General features: G+C 33.5%; 3 protein-coding genes across 4 annotated transcripts; 1 reads left to right on the top strand and 2 right to left on the bottom strand.

The window, feature by feature from the left end:
- Window positions 1-3,175: 3,175 nt before the first annotated feature.
- Window positions 3,176-6,150, bottom strand: LOC128556280 (uncharacterized). Its single transcript, XM_053540824.1, has 5 exons — window positions 6,017-6,150; window positions 5,363-5,488; window positions 4,821-4,942; window positions 3,886-4,011; window positions 3,176-3,358 (listed from the first exon to the last, which is right to left on the bottom strand). The coding sequence occupies exons 1-5, from the start codon at window positions 6,063-6,065 to the stop codon at window positions 3,236-3,238; spliced, it is 546 nt and encodes a 181-aa protein (XP_053396799.1). The 5' UTR covers window positions 6,066-6,150; the 3' UTR covers window positions 3,176-3,235.
- Window positions 6,151-7,446: 1,296 nt separating this feature from the next.
- On the top strand, window positions 7,447-10,672 carry LOC128556281 (uncharacterized). The gene is made up of 4 exons (XM_053540825.1): window positions 7,447-7,689; window positions 8,516-8,613; window positions 8,954-9,240; window positions 10,315-10,672. Exons 1-4 carry the CDS (start codon window positions 7,686-7,688, stop codon window positions 10,433-10,435), a joined length of 510 nt encoding a protein of 169 aa, XP_053396800.1. The 5' UTR covers window positions 7,447-7,685; the 3' UTR covers window positions 10,436-10,672.
- A 1,905-nt stretch (window positions 10,673-12,577) lies between these two features.
- Window positions 12,578-22,341, bottom strand: LOC123551295 (uncharacterized). 2 transcript variants are annotated; one of them, XM_053540821.1, is made up of 7 exons: window positions 22,217-22,341; window positions 20,239-20,360; window positions 19,863-20,003; window positions 19,217-19,409; window positions 15,914-15,958; window positions 13,623-13,710; window positions 12,578-13,298 (listed from the first exon to the last, which is right to left on the bottom strand). In XM_053540821.1, exons 1-7 carry the CDS (start codon window positions 22,284-22,286, stop codon window positions 13,031-13,033), a joined length of 927 nt encoding a protein of 308 aa, XP_053396796.1. In that variant the 5' UTR covers window positions 22,287-22,341; the 3' UTR covers window positions 12,578-13,030. The 2 variants fall into 2 exon arrangements, with proteins under 2 accessions (XP_053396796.1, XP_053396797.1); XM_053540822.1 differs by having other exon boundaries at window positions 20,239-20,357; window positions 22,217-22,313.
- Between the last annotated feature and the right edge of the window lie 2,195 nt (window positions 22,342-24,536).

Raw genomic sequence — 24,536 nt, 5'->3', positions numbered from 1 at the left:
TAATAGAATTTGGGTCATTTATGGCTGATTTGGGTTTATTATATGGATAGCTGGGTCCCTGCTTCGCACATTATGTCATATACAAAAGTTAAAAGGGAACCAGATAGTTAATAGAGCAGGTACTCGTTGTAAGACGTTGTGTTTAAAATTTGGACCAATCAGAAACTAATTCTAAAAATAGCACGTCTGCTGGGGTATAAATAGGTAGATGGATGACGGAGAAGGCATTCGGTATCCAGCGGTTGAAGAAGACACATCGAGGATTCAACTAATAATTTATCCCAGTACCTTGATAAGAAAGTTATTGCAACTACACTGTCAGGGCGGATAAATTATTAAAAGGAAAAAAATAGAAGTTCGTAGACTAAAGAAGAGTAGCAGAATTTCGATAAGGTTTCGAGCTATAGGGCCAGCGCATAGGAGTTTAACCTTAAGGGTATTTGAATGCTATAGACGATAGCATATATAGGCTGAGCATCGGGAAGCTGATACAGAGACCCAGAGTTTGGTAATCTACTGAGATAGTAGGAGAGTTCCAGCTTATATACGGTTCAGCATTATTGGCGAAGTACAGCCAAGGCATCGGGGATAATACCTATGTGGTAGTTGAATGCTACATTTGATAGCATATAGGCGCTGAGCATCCAGGAGTCAGGGCAATCATATAGAGTTAAGAGGAGAGAGGCCGAGCATCTATGCGATAGGACTCTTATGTTGTTGATTCAAAGACATTGTCTGACGGGAACTTCAACAAAAAGACCAGTCAAGTATAGAGTCTCCAGCCTATAGGAGTTTGAGCTAATCATTTTTAAATGAAGACTGTTAGTTCGAAACATTTGGTGATTTGCCTGATCCCTGAAATCGTCTAGCTTATAATAAGAAATCATTTACGAATCATTGGTACACGAATCATTTAGGCAAGGTAGCCAGAGGAAAATTCTATATATGAGATATTTGGTCTCACCAGCTTTACGTTTTAACAAAGGACATTCTACATCGTTTGTCAGCTAGTCTAAGACATAGTCACCTTAGCGATTGGACCCAAACCATTGTTCAAGATACTAAAGGCGTAGGCATTTTCCTGGGTCATATAACCAGTATCCTGACAGTCATTGTCCAAAGATTCATGGATAGCGAATATGCATTTGTTAAAGCGGGATCAGTTGGCCTATTATAGAAATAAATAAAAATAATAAATAAAAAAATCTTTTAATTGATTTTTTCTCATGTATTCTAATCAAATTTGATTTGTAGCATCTTCATTAGGCCCGCAGCCAACTTTGTTCAGCTAGGACATTTGACCCCTTTTAGGGGCTGCTAGAGCTAAAACTAGAAATGCATTTATACAGCGTCTCATGAACAGCTTGGTGGATCTTTGTCATACTTGGTCTGGAGCATCATTATAAGGTCCTCTTCCAAATTTATTTATATAGGAACTTGGGCCCTATTAAGCACCACTATAGCTAAAAGTAGATATGCCTTTCTTCGCATAACCACTAAAATGTAATGGATTTTTATCAAACTCGGTGTGTAACAATATCGTAAGGTCTCCTGCTATTTTGTTACAAATGGGGATAGGGACCAATTTAGCTAAAAATATAAACATGTTTAATGACCTCTTCTCATGAACCGCTTCATGAATCTTCATCAAACTACTGCTGTAATTATCCGTCTAAGGATAAACGAAACAAAATTGCAACCCTACGAAACCTTTGCGAAAAATTAAAAGAGAACCATTTAAATCGTTAAAGTGCGGTGTTTAGTTTTGCAATTTGAAAAATGTTAAATGAAAGATGAATGTTAGATGAAAAATTCATAAACTTCTTTCAATATTACAAATCGCCGACCATCATTTTTAAAGATATTTCTTGTTTTAACTTCCTTTTTAAAAATCATATTTACTCTTTGTATTATGAATACGTTGCGGTAGTTGGTTACAGTCTAAAATAATATTATAATAGAAAGTTGAAGTTGTAAAACCATTTAAAAATTGGTACTGCTACCTCTACTATTATACTGGTGTTGTTCCTTACACCTTTTGAAATTTTCTTTAAGATATGACGTACATCTATCATTAGATATTTTATACACATGATTAAGTCTAAGTTGCTTGCACCTATTTCCAATATTTAAAAAACCAAGATAACTAAAATCTGACACACGCAGAGAAGTTCTACATTCATAATTTAATATATATCTCACAATCTTATTTTGGGCAATTTACAGATGATCCGGACACCGTGGAGTTTTCTTCTTTCAAAATAACAAAGATGCAGATAAGCATTATTGTCTTTTAATGCTGTTCTCGCAAAGAAGGAATTTTCATGCCACCAAATTGGTTTATATTGGTTTGAAACACTTATAACTGTTATTAACACAACTTTGAACTATTTCTTTTTGTTCCTTTTTTACATTTTGTTTTGCCTCAGTCATCCAAGTTGTAGGGATATACTATTCATATACAGGCGAAATTGTAGATAATTTTTAAATGCAATTTAGATTGTTTCTTTTTTACATTACTGCCAAAGGATGAGTATAAATGCTTAAGATGTTTGTTCTGTTTTTCAACGGCACAAATGTTCAATAAAAATAGCTTATCTATGGGGCAAACTTTCACACACAGAGAACAGATACTCTGATTATTCAATGTTTTTATAGCAAAATATGCAAAGGCATCAAATTTAAAGTCAGATGCTTATAAAAAGTAAATGCACTTTTCGAAGTTCGCAGAAGACCAGTCTTCGAATATTCGCATCTGTTTCTGCAAACAGTGTTAGATTATTGTACTTGCATCCCGTATCTTGCTGCATTATAGAATAGATAAAGCAAAACATAATGCTTTCTTCGTAGCTCCCTGTGATGTCATGACAGTGACGCACAATAACACAGCTCCAGTTTAGTTTTATCGTTGGTAGCGTTACGTTATGTTTTTACCGTACAGTAAAATAATGTATTTCGAGAAATATACTATAAGGATTTATGTATTTTGAATATAGATATATATTATAGGGAATGGAGAGAAACTATGATTTTGTTTGGTATTTAACATAAACAATATTTAATCAATGCATGAATCGCACGATAGTCTTCTGGCTTTGGGATGTCAGACTGGTTTTGTCGACATGGGTAAAATCACCGGAAACACCAGTCCGGTGTGCAATAATGACTAATGAAGCTTGTTCAGGAAATACTTTTATTGTCATATCCATATGGTCTAAATATGTGCATTAATATTTCAGTAGAAAACCAACGTCAGTGGTCCGTTGATGGTGTTATCGAAGGAGTCAGATTCTGTTCGAACACATATATCAATTCTGGAATGGCCCTTGTGATAAAATGCACTTCCGGTGTCTCTAACCTGCAACATAGATTGAAACACGTTCATGCCGTTCCGATAGTCGGGTTGAATATCGGCGTGTAGATGGGGCAATTTTCAGATTTGTTTATTCATAAAGTATTTAACTTTAGGAAAATACACTATCAAACAACAAAGCACCAGTAAAATTTTAATGCAACAATGATTTGTAAAGAACAGTTTTCATTGATCGTGCCAAATGTAATAAGAAATTGAAAATTCGACACTTTTATAGTTCAAAACATAAAACGTATCAACCATCAACATTTAATTATAATTAACTGTAATTACGGAAGTTTTAATTACATATGCAAGTTTGTGCTTTGAATTAAATCACGATAAAACGAGTCTTCTTCATATCAAATCAATAATTCTTCTTGTGCATGATCTTACCCTGGATATCAATAGATAATTCATAATATTTTCTTTTCCAGTAACTCTTCTAACAAGATTTCTTACTCAGAATCAATAAACCATTCATTAAACTTCCTACCTTGGAAATCTGCAATTCGTTCTGTATATGTTCTTACCCTGAAATCAATGAACCTTCCATAACGATGATTCATCTCTGGTATGCACACTGGAGTGTCGTAGGCGATACCGGCATGGTTGTCCATTGCAACAGTTACAATACTTGACCTCCCAGCAAGATAATCCTGCGGTCAAAAATAACCACGTGCAACATTCAACTTTCAATTTAATAGCGTCATTTTAAAGCTTTATTTGACATAACATAGAAAATGCAAAGAATTGGAAAAGTTCTTAAAATATAGTTTATCTTTTAGCGTTTTAGGTTAAAAAATTTTATATATGACTGAGAATGTGATTGATTTTTTTCATGTTTGTTTATATAATATACCTACCTGGGATACTAAGCAAAATAATAGCAGACTCGGTTTTACTGAGTCTGTTTATGAGAGGTTTTAAAATGTGCAATACCCCTCACACCCCTAGCATCGACTTTTAAAAGCGGAATTCTATTACAGTAAAATTGCATGTACTCCATGATCCCAAGGTACAAGAAAGAGTAACAATACTGAGTCCAAGTAAAACATGTTGAACTGGAAATGGGCATTTTTTTATTTGGAAAATTAATCTGTCAAATACTAAGATATTTCATCCAACTAGAAAGTTACCGTAAGGCAAAAATTGTACCAAAAGAAATTACAAGAGGATGTGGAAAGGGAAAGGTTGTTTTTATACTAGACATAATAAAAAAGAAACGGTATTAAAAACAAAAGTGTGCTTTCACTTTGAAAAAAAAATAAGGAGAAGGAAGATGCTTGCCGCCGATTGGCCGTCCATCATCACGCGGTGAAAAGGAACTCATTGACTGGCTGTGAAATAATGACTAACGAAGCCTCAACTGTACCACAATGAAATCAAACATATCTTTGTCTTTTCTGAAAAATTAACTTTATATGAACAGCTTGTTATTGACGATGACGAATTATTTATTGCATACTTGCAGAGTTCCCAGTGGCTGGTCCCGCATATCAACAAATCCGCCTTCTATAGCACTGCTGCTTGGATAATACCCGGTACCCGTGGCAGAATAACGAGTACCACCGGGACAGTCTACATTACCTGGAACAAACGGCTTCTTTTACCAGTTTTGTAGAGATCTTCACAAGAGCGTTAGCTTATCTTCATGCAAAATGTCATGAAAATAAAGGGCAATGCATAAAACAGGATATATTTTAGTTTCGACGATATCATTTTAGTGGACATGCATATTAGTATCTAGGTCTCATTGAATAAATGATTTGAGTCTGTTTTGATATTATGATCTGTGTTACGACATCGGTACTTACTCTATTCTTGGCATATTTATTGGTTAATAAACTCCGATCCTCCAAGGTTTTTCATAAAAATGAACTCATAAGAAAATTGCCCGAACTGTACCAGTATTCCTTAATTAAATATTTAATATTAAGGCAAAGACTTTGTTTAGATTAATTGCAATTATATTTATGATCTATTTCTGTAAAAAATTGATAAACGCACTTCTTGGTAAGCAACATCTTCTAGATGCATGCCCAGAACACATGTTACTAACGTAACTTCCGGCACAATGGTTGCTGTCTTCCTGACACTTTCCATGGCGAGCTATGCATTTCGAGTCATCCGCAGCTGAAATCCAAGGATACAGTCTTAGATAAGTTAGATAAGCATGGGTGTCTAAGAAAAACGTTAACATGTTTTCGATCCTCTTTGGTTGAAAGTCTTCCTTTTGCAGTTTTAATTAAAGAAATATTTTCTTTCATATTTACAGCCTTGCAGATCCTGATTTCTGTGCGTCTGTGACATCAAAACAAGTCCTAGTTTACACTGGTTTATTTCAGCTAGACAGCAAAGACAGCTTGAAGGTTTCTTATCACACTCAGGTCCGCATCAAAGTGCGGGTGTCATATGGGGAGGTGCGACCGTGATCAGAGTCAGATTCGACCTCCAGATTGAGCGGTTAGCATCTTGTTAACTAACACATTGCTACCCTTTAATTCTTTTTCTTAATCATTCTAATGAAATAGAACGATGGATTTTATAATGCCAGTAGAAAGTAATACACTACTAAGAACATCTGTGCTTTACGAAGTGCAATGCACGTTATGCCAAATAAAAGGCAAATTTCTTCTTAATTTCTGTTAAATTAGAACTTACCTGCGGCCTGTATCAAAATATGAATAAAGACAACGGCGAAATAATTCATATTTAAGCTTTGACAATGGAACTTATACTTCCAATTTCAAACAAGACTTTATCAATTTCTTATCTATATAATTGCATAATATATGAGGGGTATACAATAAGTGGTATTTTCCTGATGGCACGAGACGTGTTAGACTCGGAAAGTTTGGAAAGTACATGCTACATATTGTAGATAAAGAGCTTACATTTTTTTCTGTTTAACTTTGTATGTTATGCTTATTGTTGCAGGACTTAGACGATCACTTAAAGTTTAATGATAATATTACCAACGCAGATTCATCAAAGTTAAATTTTTCTGTAAGAAAATGCCTTGCGTATTACCTTAATGATTGCACATCCATTCGTTATGAACAATAATTTACATACATGTATGTACATAGAACTACTTCAGACTCCAACAAATAAGCTATGTGACGTTATTATCTTGAAAGGGATATTCTTTAACACCATTTATGTTAACATTATGGTTTCCAACAGAATACTTTGAACAATTTTGAAAAAAAAATGACGTTCAGTGCACTGTATCTAAATAAACGTTAAATTTTGCAAATATTGACACATTTAGTCTTTTGAAATCAAAGTACACAGTCTGAAGATCTCGTATTCAAATTTGTAATTTTATTTAAACACTAACCACAGGTAAAATTTTGATACAACCCAAGTATTAAACTATTCTAAACTTCCATAAGCGGACAGTTACAAACGATAAACCATTATCTTAAATTGTTCATAACACAAACAACTGCGATCTGAAATAATTTATTACATGTGAAAGTTCTTTTTGTTTCACTTATACCAACTCGAAAGAAGTTTGACTCACGCCATTCTTTTCTTTAATAAATGGAGGTTATGGTTTCAAATGTTTTGACTACTCTATATCATATTTTACCATCATAGTACATGTCTTAAGTAACAAGGAACGGAAGGTGGGTTTATTTAGTTTCCTAAATGATATCGCAAATCGCTTTAATCACGCAAAGGACGGTATATTAGGAAACTAAATTATCTGTCTATATGACATACCTTGACACATTATGCATACTAACGCCGTTGCTAGGTCACACCAAACATAACACAGCGTACTTACTAGATACTACTCCTTCAGGAACATGTGGCAGTTGAGCAGATAGATAAAAACACGTTTATTATTTATAGCTGATACGGACTGAACACAATTGTCATTCCTACCATCCATGATCTGTCTTACATTTTCTTGATAAGTGAATTGATTCACTCATATTAAATTATACACGTCGTGTTTATATCGGACGGTTCAATTGACACATTCGCCTATATGGTTAGTAAGAGTGTGAGTGTGTATGCTGAACGTCACGTAATACCTTTTCATCAAATGTTTAATATTCAATCATCCTAATACATGCAAACCCTGAAGCATGAGTGCAATTACAGTTGCCTGCAAAAAACGTGTATATCATTAAGATAAAGTAGTTATGAGACTAGACTAAAATGTGTTCTAAATGTATCATCTTTCATTTAGGTTATCAGATATTATCAAAATTGGGTAAATAAACATCATATGTCTCGGTATCACATGTAAATGATTTAGTACACATTTGTTTAAATATGATTCAAATTATGTGGAATTATTTTGATACATAAAATGGGTAAGTACATATATTTTCATTTCCTTATATAATTATATTATAATAATTATAATGACAATGACGTCATCCGTTTACTTTGTTTGTTTTGGGTTTAACGCCGTTTTCAATAATATTTCGGTTATGTAAAGGCGGGCTATTAAGCTAACCAGTGTTCCTGGATTCTGAGGTGGAGGACGAGTTATTTCAGACACAGTGTCTTTAATCAAATCGTCACGGAGAACCTACGGCCCGCCCGAGGATCGAACTCACGACATCGGCGCTCTCCCTATTGAGCTAAGCGGGCGGGTTACTTATTTTAAATATATACTTGTTTGCAGAGTGAGCATACACCACTTCCTCAATTATCATTCGGTGGTATATGGCAAGGAGAAGACAAAACAGATAACAGACATTACAAACATTGTACCAGCCATTAACATGTAAATTGTTATACCGTGAATGCTACTAAGCGTATCAAAACATTAATTTTTGCCACACATACAATTGTATGTTGCAATTTTTGTCGAATAAAGTCTTCTGTTGTTTTTTTTTTGCTTGTAAATATGAGACCTGTCATTGACTCGCTTAGAAATAAGTTGTTCCATCCATTCCAGATGGGGACTTTCGTCGACTGCTCACGTTAAACAAGAAACATTTTTAATATTATTTTAAATGGAGCAAAGCGTGTTCAGAGTTACTTCTGAAATATAATTCATTTTGAAAAGTTCAAAAAAAAGAATATATCAGACATGTTATATCTGTTTGACCAGGACTAGACAGTTCATGTGACAATGCTCATTTTTTTTTTTACTTTGTCGCCATGTTATAACTTGATGTTGTTTTCCAGATAAAAGAATACATTATTGCTTGGTGGTTTTATTGGTCATAGATGGGCTATTTCTGTGTAATGGAGCAGACGACCTTTCCAAAGACACAGCATTAACGGTAAGAACCTATTTTCAGTACAGTTCAATAAGATATAAAATCACGTTATATTAACTTGATTTAGGAATCGAAATCATGAAGCATATCGAGATGTCGACAGAAGAACAATGCTGGTGTGCGTTATTTGGAAATGAGCCACGCCATGAGAAAACCAACATAGTGCGTTTGCGACCAGCATGGATCCAGACCAGCCTGCGCATCCGCGCAGTCTGGTCAGGATCCATGCTTTTCGCTAACAGTTTCTCTAATTGCAATAGGCTTTGAACGGCTCAAATGATAATTATATTTATGCATATCATTCCCTTTTCGTTTAAAAGTGTCACGTGTCTTTTTTTTTTAGGAACCGGCCGGCCTGAATCTGCCTCACAGTAACCAACATGCAAATGTAAATGGACAAGGCGCGGACATTAATTTGAATGATGATGAAGTGAACATAACTTCCCAATCAGTAAAATCAGAACCACCAGCAACACCCCCAGAACCACCAGCAACACCCCCAAAACCAGCATCAGCATCAGTGGGAAGTACAACAGTTACTTTTCCACCGCAACCATCAGCGGCAACAGCTACAATGAAACCAGGAGGAAAAGACGCGACGAAAATAATTAATTTACTTTTTGCCATCCTGTAAGTTAAATTTGTAATGAAGTCTAGGAATCGTTTAGAATCATATAAACCAAACAGAAAAGTAAAAAAGAGAAACAGCAGTTGCTGTACCAATAAGATATTTAGGAATAATATTGTGAAGACAGCAACATTTTACCAGCAGTGATATGGAAGATTTAAAAGCACACTATCGCTGACGGCTCTCGCACAGAAGACGATAATGTCCAGTCATGCCTTTAAAAGTAAAGAACCATTTGATAAGTAATGGTCAAAACATGACTCTTCGGTTTCCCGAATAGTGTTTATTAGTGGGTGAAATGTGTTGGAAATTAATTAAACGACAAGAAATAGTGAATCACTGCTATACTCGAACAGAACTTGTAGATTTTATTTGAAATTTCATTGGGTGAGGTTAAAGGTAGGATGTTCATTCCCTGAAATTTGTAATTAAGTGGTTCACACTCTTTGTTTATTGTAATCCATCATATTCTGAAATAGGTTTAGATGTAAAGATTTTAGAACATTCATCTTTAAGCGTGATATAAGAAGTATTATAAAATAACTTGTACCTTAGATTTAATTTACATATGGAGTTCAAAGATACGGTGTCTTGCTGATAAAGAAACGTAATTGTTAATCGCTGAGAGCAAACAGTTCGATTTCGTATCAATATCAAATTTATGTTTATGAGTCTCTGTGTTGTGGCATATTCTGGTAACTGGTCAGGATTTGTTTTGGCTAATTGTTTTATAAAGACCGACCACAAAATAGCTGAAAGCTGTTGTGCATCGATGATGGTAATTATATGATACAAGTATCGACATTTTTACAGTTACCAATTAGGACGATACATAGTTTCTGCAGTGTAAGATAATAATTTCGCTTTGATTTTAAAAACTTTAAGATATACTTATACTTTGAAAAAGCTTACTGAATTAAGAATGCTAAAAAGATTCATTAGCAGATAAAGTTGTGAAATATCACATTAACTTAGATTGGGCTTTGTATTGTCTGTCTTTCTAGTATCATATGCATTATCAAATACCACAGTGTTCTTTATTTGTTTCTGACCGGTTTATTCCCTTTGTTTAACAGATTGGTTGTAACAGCAATTCTGATGGCTATTACAGGATTTTGTATGATGGGTCTCCGGCGTCGGTATGTAATTGTCTCGCAACAGCCAAGATACGAACAACTGAAGACAGTTCCTGCATGAGTTACTTCATACAAAAAATGATTTGATTTTAATATACATGTCTGGAAATGCAAAAGCGAATTATGGTTCAAGCAAATATTTTTCTGTGGTCTTTTTTGTCAAAATGTGTCGAAAGAAATTTCGTTTAAAGAAATGAGAAAGATCTGTAATGTTAGCTTACATTAGGGTCATTTGACATTCATGCTGCTGTAAATGTGATTCAAATTGATAATAAAATATAACAGGTAAACGAAACAAGAGTGACTTGTGTTTTATAGGTCAATACGCAATTTAGCTTTATGTACACCTCTACATTTTTGTCTATCTTAAAGATTAGATTTACATTAAAAGATGAAGCTAAACATATTTCATCGAATCGAGTGACTTATTAATAAGAGATTGATTGGCTACGACTGTTAACATACGTCAGTTCTCCTTAAAAAGTTCATTTTGGGCCCTTGGAAAGCTTGTGTTGGGACACAACATTAGAACGTTTGCTATTCTAACTCGCGATTATTAATGTTTTTTATCGTTTCAGAGATCTATATCATTAAACGTGTGCAGCATATGCCCAAATATAGCAATGTCAAAGAAAGAGAAATATAAGGAATAAAATACAGGTGTGTAGTTACCATCTGCATTCAGTTAAAGTATTTAGACTCAGGCATACTTTAAACAGCCCAACATATCAAGATGGTAACAACTGATATCCCCTCATACCCTCGTGGCGATGGATTCCATCAGAAATAAGGTGTCGAGTGTGATTGATATAAGTTGTAGACCTTGCTTCACAATCGACCTAAAATAAATTCTGTAAAAACTAATAACTTACCCGCATTTTTTTCATAAAATAGTTGAGCAGATTTACTTTTCTGAGAATTGGCTATAATTGGCGTAAATAATCGCGCAAAAGCATTCGAAACATACCGCTCTACAGACTAATGAAGATAACTGGGAATACAAAATGAAATATCGTGGGCTCAGCGCGAAACTATTGTATCTAACCTTTTTCTTTATTTATATACAGTTACAATAGTTTCGCGCCCCTATATATATATATATCGTAGTATATCAGTTATAGAACATATATCAGTATACAGTTACAAAATATAGATACCACCTTATAGATACGGGATTGCTTACCTTAGCTGCACTTGACTAAATGACTCGGTGATTTGGCACCAAAGCTTGTAAAAATAAACCAGATTGATGAGAGCCAAGCAATTATGTAATGGTCCATTAGGTGACGACAAAAGGAAAAATGTAGTCAATTGTCTGTTAATTTGAATTTATCATCAAGTTTCCTTAACAAGACACTATCAAATATTCATTCTTGCCTTCCGAAGTCACGTTCTCGATTACATTTCCATATCAATCATTGACTATTGCTCAGATATATGGGACTGCTTCTCGAAGGTTATTAAACTTACACAGTAGATATTTCCACGATTGGGTTTTAAAGAAGTGTTACTGTTATGTTTAGTACGAAACATCAACAGATATAAATTCCTCAGTGGTGTTCTTGCAACTTACCTTTAAGGCTGTGCGCGCTGTGTTTCTTCATTTCTTTATTTTGTCTTTGTTGAGGCTTTTACAATGTCCATCGTCTGATATTGATTGATACTGTACACGTGCATATATACATTTCTGCTTCGATTTCGGATTGAGAGGTTTGCGTTCTTAGAACGTGGCTTTTTCTACTCGAACTTTAGAATCTAATTTGCAAAAATAGTTTAAAGCCATAATAGAACATATTCAGAAAATGATGTATGATATAATTTGCCGAATCAAAGGTGTTCCAAATGCATTTTATAACTCGAGCAGCAAGAATCTGAATTACAAGGAATGAATTATCATGAGATACGTGTAGCAAAGAATATACCACCAAGGTGTTAATCGGGTAAAAAATGGACACCTTTCGTCGCTGCTTAACAGTTTTTAACGTTTACTGGGATCATAATCGAGTATTTTTAAACTTCAACATTGGGGTAAAAATATATATATTTTAATAGACCTGTAGTTTTATCCATTGTCAGTTTCAGAATCAGTCAGAAAATGCTCACTTCATTAGCCCATTTGCTTGCTTAAAGTGCGTCTTCAATTTTTATGGGAAAAAAACAACAAACAAACAAACAAACAAACAAAAAACACAAAAAACTGACGTCTAAGTTAGTGTGTATAATGGTTATTAAAAGATGTAACAGTTTTATGTGTTTATATGGGACGTACATATTAAGAATCGAGAGGATTCACACTCATGTAATCGTAATTGAAATCGAATGTAACTGCTTACTTCCAATTTATCTGATTCCATTTAATGGTAATCTACCAATATGTAGTCATATTATGATGTCATCGATTACATGTTAAAAATATTGGCCTCATATTTGACCCTAACACAGCATTTTGCTTTGTTTATTTTAAATAATGTGAGAATATTCGTCAGTCTCATGAGATTTCGGGTTTCGACCACCAGCTTTTGCGTGGTCGTAAACCGAGTTTTCATTTACTTCATAACAGTCTTTTCTTGTTGCTGTTTTGTTCTGTAAATTATTCAGTTTGTTATAAGTATCATCTTCTTCAATTTTAGCCGTACCTTCTCCAGCCTTGTCATTTCTAATAATTTATGTTAATTGCTTTAGTTTCATTACTAGCAGCTTCAGGTAAGTGTTCATCATTTAAACAAATATCCATGTAATGACTGTCAGGCACTATGGAGACATATCCCGTTCCGTTTGAGTGATCTGAGTTTTCTACAAATTTTAAAGAATGGGAGCTGTATGTCTCGTTCGTGACTCCAGGAAGAGAATCTCTGTTGGGTGTCAAATCATTGCCGCTGTATACAGCAACTGATTCGTTCTGTCTTGCCCTTTTTCTGCGCCTCCTTTTATAACAATGATATAACTTTTAAGGTGTGCGTACATAGAACGTGTATTCAAAGGGCATGAAGTACGACGGGCTTAGAAATTAAAATATTTGTTATACTATGGCCTATATTGATACATTTATTTTTATTTTACCAGAGTATAGTATGTTAGAAGAGGCGAAACTGACATTTTTGTTCTTCATTTACAAATACAGATACATAAACTTTTAAAACTCAAAAACAGTCGTAGAAACACAAACAAAAACTATATTAACTTACAAGTATACAATAATATTTGTCAACATTTTTTTTATCTTAAGAACATTGGTGAACATGTCTTACCTTAAGAAAATAAGTATTATCACTGCAGTAACCATACAAATGAAAATAACACATGGAATCGATATGTAAACTGCAACGAGAGAACTGTCTGAAAAACAAATACATAGATATATTATTATAAGTATTGAACTATATTGCATAAATATACACATCGGATAGTAGTAAATCAGACTATAAACCACATGAACACATGAAGGTCTTGTTTATTTTTTTATTATCATAGGGAAATTCTGAATATTTAAAAAAAAAAACATTTAAATTGGAGTTGTAGGCTACTTGGTGACTGTATATGTGAAGAATTCAAAATAGGAGAAACAATGGTCAACACACGGGAGGGTGGGAGGGGGGAGGACGGCTATATGTCCAACCGCAGTTTACCTATGATTTTAGCAAAGTATAGTGCACTTAATTTTCGTAGTCAAATAATATTAGCAAGGGTCACTTTAATTCCAGGTGGGCGGATTCAGCCAGATATTGTATCGCTTTCAGCCAAAGTGATTAAACAATCAAAGAAATCTGATTCTGTCCCAGAAAATCCTGCATTGACCGAAATGAAGCAAATTATTGCCGACTTTCCCCTCGTATGAGTTCGGCAAAAAGCTTAGTATTGCGGCAAATATAAGTTAATTGATAATACATTGTATCACATAAAGAAATTTGATAACCTATACCAGTATACTTGTCGCCATATGACCTATAATTATGTTGGTGTGACGTTAATTCCAACAAAAACAAAACAAAAATATATTATTTAGTAACTATATGTATATTTAGTCAACAGAATATTCAATGGACGTCATTTTTCTAATTGGCGGAATCAGCATCGAGCAAATTGTGCCACGAGTTTATATTTAAAGGAGTTCATCACAATATTTTGTGCGCAGCTCAATCGCGCAGCAAGCGATAACCACTGTAAAGTTCAGGATTCGCCGCCGAAAGAGCATAATTGTCGGATATGCAGCACACTCGCGCAAAAAATATCGTATGTATTGACAATATAGGTCGTGCATATTTTACCTTTAAAAATGATGGTGTTTTATTGGAGGAGTAGTCGTAGGTAGTGCTCGAATCGAATACATTCTCGACAGCCAAAGTAAACTATTCCGTCCAGTAATGTTTCAGCCGACTCCAAGTCACATAAAATTCCAGAAAATCTTAACGTAGATCTATCTCCTTCAAGTTCAAATGTGACTTGCTAAAAATGTTGTTATACTTCTTGTGCCACCTCCCGCATTTCACATAGTAAGACCAGAGTTATGGCCCTTGACAGTCAAAATGTACATAAAGGGTCTAAACATTTGTGTCGCATGTACCTCAAAAGTATATGCGCCAAGAGTCATGAAACCATACAAGAATTAAATTGAGCCTGCGAAGTTGTGCACCAGTGCTTTTGTTTGAGGTTTCACTCAGTAAAAACAGATTTATGTCCCTTGACGTGGTCAAATATATACGTAAATGGCATGTGAAAGCTTGTGTAGCACGTATCTCAAAAAGTATTTGACCTAGAGGCATGCAACCTTAAAGGAGCATTATTCCGCATGTGAGTAAGAAAAACAGTTATGAAACTGATTATAACATTGTGCAATTTGTTGTGTAAGAAAAAAAAATGTTCATAATTTTTAGGTGGGTGGGGTAATAAAAAAATACTTTTGTGGGCGGAGTGAATATTTTTTAATTTTTCTTGAAAACAAGCATGGTTTGATAATATTTTTTGGTTTAGAATTTTTTGTCTTAGTTTTGGCTTTCAAAATTTAAAATTTTGTAAAATTCTGTCCGCTAGATTTTTCATATCATTAAGAATTACTTCGTTTTTTCTCAGTTTCAGATACTTTCGACATCTGTCAAGAGTAATTTTTCTGAGTTAATATATCTTTATGTTGACATTTTATGCATAGTTATAGTGGTTTCATTAATTGTAATGCATAAACAGTAACATCAGAGTGAAATTTTAAGTAAATAATTGTTTGCAGTAGTTTTATTATGCCATGTATATATTGTTTCTTCAGACAAAAATACCGATTTGGTGTTCTTAATAAACTTTGAATATTGAAAAAAGAAACACGGGTACCTATCATTTTTATTTTTAACTTGTCATACATCAATCTATAAATATGCAAAGTTATAGAAAATTCTGTCCACTAGAAATAATTGTAAAAAACATCTTTAAATAGTTTGTTTTCAGTTTTGATAGCTGATCCAAACAATTGTTTAAATGAAAGCAACTTTCAATGAGTTCACTTCAAAGTTATATGTTTCAGACAACTTATATATTTTTAAGTTTTAATACAAACCATTGGCTTTATTGTAAGTTGGTGCTGTCGATGCTGTATCTGTTTCTGTAATAAAAATATACATGTTAAACGTAAACTACGTGTGTTAAACCAGTACAGAAAATATCACATAGCAGATAACTTAAAAAAACAACATATACGCATTGGGTTAACCTGTCGTTTCTTAGCTTTCTTCAAACTGTTACTTTATCAAATTATATATTTTGAACTATTAAAATATATTATATTACCATTTGATAAACATAATTAATCAGTGACCTCTAATTTGATGGAGTGTCAGGAGATTTTTTTCATGTTTTTCAATTGACCTTTTGCAGATGCAACTAAATTATAAGATGTATAAGAACTCCTTTGGAAATATAGATAACAACCAAGCAAAACCAATTTGATTGAAACTGTCTTGCTCTCCCTATCGACATATTAGTCTGTAGCAAATTGTAATCCAGTGATTTTTTTCATATTTTTTGAAAAATTATGTTTTTATGAAAGATTATGTGATACCTTTTAAGAATTCCATTGGTAACATTTTTTTCGACCATCACTGTGGCAGCCATCTTGAAAATCAAAATGGAGGCTATATTTTAGTTAGTATGCCCTTACATATTCAATCTAGCCTTCAAATAAACCTGTTTTTCTAATTAATAGATAGAAATATATATTTCTAAATAGTAAAGGATTGTATTTATAAGATTTCTTTAAAGTTTTAATCAAATATGAATTTTATATACATGAAAAACATAATTTTCAAATGAAATTATAGGTAGAAAATCGTCTTTTTTATACATCTAATTTTTAAATGGTAAAATGTGATCACTCTTTAAAAGAAATAGTATATTTATTCTAATACATACTTAAGACATTCATCTTAAACATAATATCAATTATTTAAAGAGACTGCATTTATAAATCTTGATTGACGGGATGTAGGAAAAAAGTCCCTGCTGCAATGAATACCTATTATAGTGTAAGAAAACACAAATATGGATAATGATGATAAAATTGGAGTTGTTATCTGGTTTTCTTTTCATATAAACATCATCATTGTAACTAGAACACTTTTTACATGTAAGAGTACAGCCTTTCCAAAATCTAATACAGGAAGCCTGCTACAAAAAAAATATGACAGTGTCATAAACTGGGATACCATTGTAGAAGCCAACATGAATTAGCATCAGCAGTTTTGAATTTCTTCAAGTATAATAGTAGGATATGACTTTAATATACCGCCTCGGTAGCCTAGTGGTAGAGCGTCCGCTTCGAGTGCGGGAGGTCGTGGGTTCGATCCCCGGCCGCGTCATACCAAAGACGTAAAAAATGGTACTAGTAGCTTCCTCGCTTGGCGCTCAGCATTAAGAGGGTAGTGCTAGGACTGGTCAGCCCGGTGTCAGTATACCCACAATGTGACTAGGTTGGGTATCATGTCACGTGTCTACGGCGTGATATTCCAGTGAGGCAGCACTATAAAGTTGGGCATTGTGCTCACTGCTACAAGTCTACAAAGTACAAGCAGACACCGTCGTTTATATGACTAAAAAACTGTTGAAAAAGACGTTAAACCCTAACACACACACACATGACTTTAATAAACTGTTTGCAGCTTTATACAAACAAGCATTGTTAATAGCCAAATTTCAGCATAATGAACTTGTTGGTGTAACATGTGTGCATCTAAATTTGGATATAGATAAGTATCCCTGTATGAAATATGACGAATTCCATCCCACCCCTTTCCTTTTTGTTTAATTTTAGGGTTTATGTCCCACCAAAATAATTTAGGAATATGGCAATTTTTCAGCTCTGAATGATAAAGGAAGGCCCAGGCACCCGCCATTATAGGCATGAGCAGATGCCCGGATAAAACAAATAATTTTCGGTAAATAGCGGCATTGCCAACTTAACTGAAAGAATTTTACGTCACTTGAAGGATTTCAACCCCACATAAGTGATGGAAAAGTGATTTGAAAGCCAAAGTCCAGAAAGACCTTTTAACCACTCAGTTATGCATTGCTCTGAGACAGCCGTCATTTAGTAAAAGAATAACACCACAAAATGAATATTTGATAATTTTAACAACAATTTATCTTTAAATTACTTTCCTGTATTTCCTATTTATTTTATTCAAGTTAAAAGTTTTGTAATAAAGCACTGTACATCATAACTGCAGCTCCAAACTGGAGAAAAATTGGTACAGTGTGAATGTTCATTCTAAAATATCTGCATAATGTTCTCACATTTTGTAATTATCTCCCTTTTTACTTAACCAAATAGATAAATACTGATAATAACACACAAAGTTTACATTGACTTATTTAATGTATTAATGCAATCGCTTTGCTGATAACTGAATAATTTCAATAATATAGGATGCCAAGAAGCAAATACACATGTTTGCTTTTTACCTCCCTTCACTTTGTCTTTATCATGTTATCGCTATGCTTTAAATTGTAAAGATTAACTTAAAAGACATACAATATGGTTGATTTTGACATATTTTGTATAAAGAAATGTATTTTGTTCATGTCAAATCTGTATTTTAAAGATGTTGCAAATTATACTAACTTTATAACATTACAAGCAAATTATCTCACTTTAAGCACAAATTACTCCACTTTAAAAACACAAGACAGAATTAAATGTTGCATTTAAACTTGTTCAATACAACCTAGCATTTATGTAACATACAAAGTGCATACAGTACATTTTAGAGAAATTCAATTGGTAAGAAAATGGAAAATAGCGTAATTTGAGGCGGCCATTTTGAAATCAAGATGGCCGCCAAAATAATGACGATAAAAAATGTTACCAATTGATTTTGAGAGATTGGGTGTTTAAACTTTCAAAAAGAACACAAGTTTGTAAAATATAGCAAAAAAAAAAAAAAAAAAATCACAAACTTTTATTTTCGGACAGTTCGGCACAGACTATATAGCCCTCTTTTACCAAATTATTCAATGAAATTTCCTCCCAATTCTTAAAACATAGATTTTGGCAGTGGACTAAGAAAGTAGTACAAGGGCACAGATATTTTGACAGACTGATTGTTCCGGTTTACAATATCACCTTTTCGGTTTCATGATGTTTAACTTTGGTAGATTTACCAATGGCCATTTCAATATTACACAGAAATAATAATAATAATAAGAGTTAATTAGCTTGTATATTGGGAGTGGAAGTGGAGGGGTACTTATATAGCAGTGTATATATGCATTTAAGTTTAGATTACAAGTTTCGTGTTTTCAGAACTATCTCGTTAAAAGAACACTTCCAGAGCTGATATATACAGTTTTGTTTAATGCACATTACCAGATTTGAATTTCCAGCATGCTTCTGTCCAATAAGCAGTCCCAATGCTTATATACATTATTTTGTGAGTAAGATTATGCCACTTCATAAATTCTTGTGTGTACGGAATGTCACCTTTACCAACCCGTACGATTTTATCTGACCAGCTGATCCAAAAGTAACGATACTCTAACTGAGACGTGATACCAGATTCCTGTATATAAATTGAAAATATATTAATCAAATTTCATACCATATGAAGCAATTTAGTAAATATTCAAAAGTGAGGTTTCCGACACACAACAGACGCGCATTTGTTTTTATAATGCGTGTATATATGTGGTTGTAAAACAGTTATGATTGCTAATCCCATTAAACTATTCTTAACAATCATATTTTAAATGACCGACCAGTTTTCAAATTTTAATATCGAAAGCAAGGATAAGATTCTTTTGAAAACAAACATCGTTATCGAATAATTTTACGCGCCATGAAGGATAAAACGTTTAAATAGACGATTAATTTTGCTTTTCGTTTCGTCATCGCAATTATTTTTCTTCCCTTTAATGCAAATTTTTCCAAAGACTGACTGCAATCAACAGCAAGATCTCACTGCATTTTTACTTATTTTACCAGTATCCCATTGGAGCATGAAAGCCTTACCTACCATGTATGTAACCAATACAGAATGGTGTTTGTCTGAAATAGTTGATGCAGTGTTATTCCAAATACCAATACCAATTTCCAACACCTTCTTTTCAAAATGTCTTTGATTCTTTTGAAGCGATATATAAGCATCCCCTTTACACTGAAATAGACACAAAAGGTGGATTAAACTTCTGCAAAGCATTCGCTAGGTCGTTCTAAATGTAGACCTACGCCCTCTGCCTGTCAGATGCTTGCAGCCCATGTTGAATTAGTAGAGAAATGGTATTCAAAGAAATGGTAGAATAACGATGACTTATGAAAAACTTTTAACTGATTTGAATTACATACATTAAATAAGAACGTTTACAAAATCATATTTTAATCTTTTGAAATACCTTTAATTGAAAGGAAACAGAAGACGAATCTTGAATTCGAATACCGTCAGCATACAAGTTATGCAGAGTATAATTCGCAACTCCTGTAACCGGCCGACTGTAATACTCAATGACTACCTCTGCTGAAATATCAATTTGAACAACTGATTATAAATGTCACCAATAAAAGCTTAAAAATTCAAATTCCGTGCTCTGCATTGTTTATTTCCTCATCGGAACTTTGTAGATTTTGTGAAGTACGTTAAGTTTCTTTTTTGTGTGTTTCGTTAACTTTTCATGGTACAAAGTCTGATTTAACTTCTAATACCAAAACATTTTATCATACTCTTAAGCTTCGAAAACTATCGCTAAATAGAGGTCTGTATGATATTGAAATTGTGTTTCATCTGATGTTGTTTATCTGTTGCCCTTGACACCAAATGCATATATTAACTTCTCTATAATATACAGAATTTTGGTGTAAATGATTTTTAACAATGAATAATCAGCACAATTTATAATTTGAAACTTACTTAGTATCGCATTAGCTGCCACTCTAAAACGCCCAACGACTATGTGGTTGGGAAAGTTCAATTTGCAAAAAATCGTTACTATGTTGTACGTTATTATAAAATGTTGTTTTCGTCTTTTCCTTCTTTGAAATATCTTTAGCATAAAGTGGAATGTAATCATTCCCACATTTACGAAGAAGAATAAAGAGAACTTCAATTTGTAATTTACAATATTAATATACAGTGCACTATGAGAAAACCGAACTCTTTAATACCCGGGAATTTTTCAAAACCGAACAACATAAACGGCCCCAAAGCTTGCCACTAAATTATCTTAGTAAGTCTGCTTTGATAAAACCGAACTCTGTAAAAATGGTACACCGAACATTTTATGATTTTTAAAGAATGGTTAATTTTTAACTGTTATGGTGCTAGAACAGGTATTTTTTCCAACTGTTGCCCACTGAACGATGATCAGTGCGTTATTTCGCCTGATGTTTGTAATTTTGTCTAATTTTTATGTACATGTATTTATTCATTACCGTTTTGTGTTTGTGTATTGTCTAGAGTGGTGCCGTGGATAAAAGTGGAATCGTAAAGATATACAATGATAAAACGCATGTCAGCATTCATTTGATTAGTCAATGTGTTCATTTACAGCGTAAAATATTCAAATAGCGCTTTTGCGAATGAGATATTAAAATACTAAGGAACATTGACAATAAAATACATTGACAATGAGTGATGAAACAGAGAAACTATTACATGCACCCGAAACAGAAATAGCTCGTTTGTACCTGGGTAGGGTTTGTACCTGGGTAGGGTTATAATATAACATTCAAGTTAAAGCAGTGGAGAGTTTTCATAGAGCATTTACTTGAGGTACGATAATAATGTAATATACCTACCCTTGAATGCTTTTAAGAGTATTTTTAATTGAATAAGCCACTGTTGTATTAAAACATCTGATTAATAATTATTCAGCATACGAGACAATTTAACTGCATTAATTGGTTAGTTAAAATGCTATACTTGATTTCCTCTTGAATACAAATGATTGTGTACTATAGTATTTACCCTCACTTGAAATATGAATAATTGGTTTTGTGCATTTGAAAACATAAACCCTATGTATAAGTATTTAAAGTATAGCTAACAAAGTCAAATTTATTTTTGGTGCTCCTCCGGGGACTGACACCTGAGTAGAACCAACGACCTTTCATAAGGCAGCTGGATGGCATCCTCGCATGAATAATAACTATATCGAAAGGGCTAGTGGTTCGAAGTCAGCGGTCTTAACCGCTCGGCGACGGATTTGTATGAAAACGAAATAACTTCCTTACGATTGATTCAGGAATTTAACGATGAACTTATAATATAGTGTCAATTAAATACTTTCTGAAAGAATTAAGTTCTTTCAGGCACGTACAAAATTGTTACAAAATATTCAAAATAGTTTTAACATAAATCAAAAAAGAACAAAATACCTTGTAAACTAGGCAACAACAAAACCATCGCATGTTGCAATATTTTCAAAATCTTATCCGTCATATCCATTTTCCAACCCAGGAAGAGAATAAACACGTTTATACACGGAAGTTTGTAATATAATTTACGGGTTTAGATAGAAATTTATAAAGGTGTATATGTATAAAATTATACTAAGTGTAATTAAAACCTTTGTTGGTCACGGTATGCGGACAACGAGACAACTATAAAATACGTTTCATGGAATTTGTAAGATTTGGCTAGTACCATATTTCCCCCTCATTTCGGATACAAGGACTTTATGTATATGTTGAAAATGAGAGTAATTAAAACTGTGCTAGAGGTTTACAAGGAATTTTGTACTGACATTATTATGAGGATTTTTTTCCTACAGTGATGGGTTTGTACAAGTTGAGTCTGCTAATTCCCCAGTCCACTGCAGAAACTGTTGTAGAGAGAAGTTCCAGCATGATACATACAATGTGTGACTCTAACTTCTTTTTTATGTTGTTAATGTCTAAAACATATTCCTCAATTTTATAAAATGTGCGCTATTTCTTTCCTCTCAAAAGGCCTGGGTCCCTTCCGCAAGTTCTAAAAAACCCTGACAGTAAATACAGACTTGATGGAATTGTTAATTCTGAATAAAAGTTTGTATGTAGAATTGTCGGATTATGGTGATGCTTAAATTGGTGCGTGAGTGTGGTTGTGCTTGACTTAAATAAAATCATCCATGCTTCATTAGAACGTTCGGACACGGTGATTTTGTAGTTACATTTAAATAGGAATATTTGAATATCACTTTTTCAGCGTGTTAGTTCATTCATTTCAGTATATACGGCTTGATGTTGTGTGATTCATGAATAGAGAGAGGCTGCCAACATACACAGATACAAACAGAAACCAGGAAGAAAAGACGTGACGAAAATAATTAATCTGCTTTTTGCCATCCTATAAGTTATATTTGTAATAAAATCCAAGAATCATTTCGCATCATAGAATAAAACCAAACAGAAAAAAAGCAGACTCGAATGAATCGAGTCTGTTCAAGAGAGGTAATCAAATACCCTTCAGCGATTTTGTATTATATAATTTAAGTGAATTAACTCTACGTTCCCAAACGACTACGCAATTAAACATCACCGAGTCCGAGAATGGTAGGCTTTTAAGGTCGTCACATGTCACTCTAAGGCCGCATATATAAGCATTTATTTTTAAACGGTTGTCATTCGCTGCTAGATCCATGTTTTGTTGTCTGAGGTATAACCATGCAATTAGTACAAAGTACTAGTAGTTAGGCCTGTTATCAACAACCTTCTTAGGTCAATGATGATGCTATCATTTTCTTTGCATAAGAATCGATGAATTCAGCATGAAATACCGATAAATTCTTCTTCGGGAAAATGACAAGTAAATACTAATTTAAGCGTCATGGCAACTTCATTAACAGCATTATCCGACCCAGATTTGTAACTTTTACTCTTTTGTTAAATCATTACTTACCACTTACTTATTTTCCAAACTACACGATTTCCTTGGTGGATTTATAATTATATAACGCTGAATGGGGATAGTAATTGTCTGAAAACAAGCTCCGAATAGAAATCAGAGATAATGAATTGTGTTTTTGAGACTTAAAAAAAAGAAGAAGGGAAAAGCAGTTGCTAAACTATTAAGGTATTTAAGAAATATGTCGCGAAGACAGCAACATTTTAACAGAGTTAAAAGCACAGTACGTATCGCTGACGGCTCTCGCATAGAAGACGATAATGTTCAGTCATGTCTTGAAAAGTAAAGAACCCCATGATAATGATCAAAACATGACTCTTCAGCTTCCCATCTCACTAAAAGGCAAGGAATGTGATAAGAATAGTGTTTATTAGTGGGCGAGTGTGTTGGAAATCCATTAAATGAGAAGAAATAATGAATCCCTGCTAAATTCGAACTTCAGTGGTAGATTTTACTAGAAATTTCCTAGCCATCAGAACGTTGCTTCAGGTTAGAGGTAGGGACGTTGCAATAGAAACGATAAATAAATCATGTTTATTGTCTGAAGTTTGTAACTCTCAATTTGTCGTATCTCTCATATTCTGAAATTTCATTAAAATAGGTTTAGATGTAAAGATTTTAGAACACCATAAGCTTACACATAAATTCATAACTAAGTGTTATGTTATAAAATAGCTTGTACCTTAGAGGCTGAAGGTCAGTAATTCAAATCCTTCTTTGTTTCATATAAAGAACGACAACTTCAGGTCGTCTTTGCATATCTTTTTCGAGCATCACTTTTTCCTGTACCTATTTTTCATGAAATTTCTA

The sequence above is a fragment of the Mercenaria mercenaria genome, chromosome 4 (genome assembly GCF_021730395.1).
Source record: "Mercenaria mercenaria strain notata chromosome 4, MADL_Memer_1, whole genome shotgun sequence".
Taxonomy (NCBI): domain Eukaryota; kingdom Metazoa; phylum Mollusca; class Bivalvia; order Venerida; family Veneridae; genus Mercenaria; species Mercenaria mercenaria.
This window is presented reverse-complemented; position numbering and strand designations above follow the sequence as displayed.

What these genes read in the sequence shown, in the direction of transcription:
- LOC128556280 (XM_053540824.1), bottom strand. Translation starts at nt 6,065, where the DNA reads ATGAATTATTTCGCCGTTGTCTTTATTCATATTTTGATACAGGCCGCA. An exon ending in TATTTTGATACAGGCCGCAG is followed by an intron (nt 5,489 to 6,016) that starts GTAAGTTCTAAT and finishes CTTGGATTTCAG; the next exon opens with CTGCGGATGACTCGAAATGC. An exon ending in AGCCACTGGGAACTCTGCAA is followed by an intron (nt 4,012 to 4,820) that starts GTATGCAATAAA and finishes TTTTGACCGCAG; the next exon opens with GATTATCTTGCTGGGAGGTC.
- LOC123551295 (XM_053540821.1), bottom strand. Translation starts at nt 22,286, where the DNA reads ATGGATATGACGGATAAGATTTTGAAAATATTGCAACATGCGATGGTT. An exon ending in GTTGTTGCCTAGTTTACAAG is followed by an intron (nt 20,361 to 22,216) that starts GTATTTTGTTCT and finishes TTGATATTTCAG; the next exon opens with CAGAGGTAGTCATTGAGTAT. An exon ending in CTGTTTCCTTTCAATTAAAG is followed by an intron (nt 20,004 to 20,238) that starts GTATTTCAAAAG and finishes TGTCTATTTCAG; the next exon opens with TGTAAAGGGGATGCTTATAT.
- LOC128556281 (XM_053540825.1), top strand. An exon ending in CCAAAGACACAGCATTAACG is followed by an intron (nt 8,614 to 8,953) that starts GTAAGAACCTAT and finishes TTTTTTTTTTAG; the next exon opens with GAACCGGCCGGCCTGAATCT. An exon ending in AATTTACTTTTTGCCATCCT is followed by an intron (nt 9,241 to 10,314) that starts GTAAGTTAAATT and finishes TTTGTTTAACAG; the next exon opens with ATTGGTTGTAACAGCAATTC.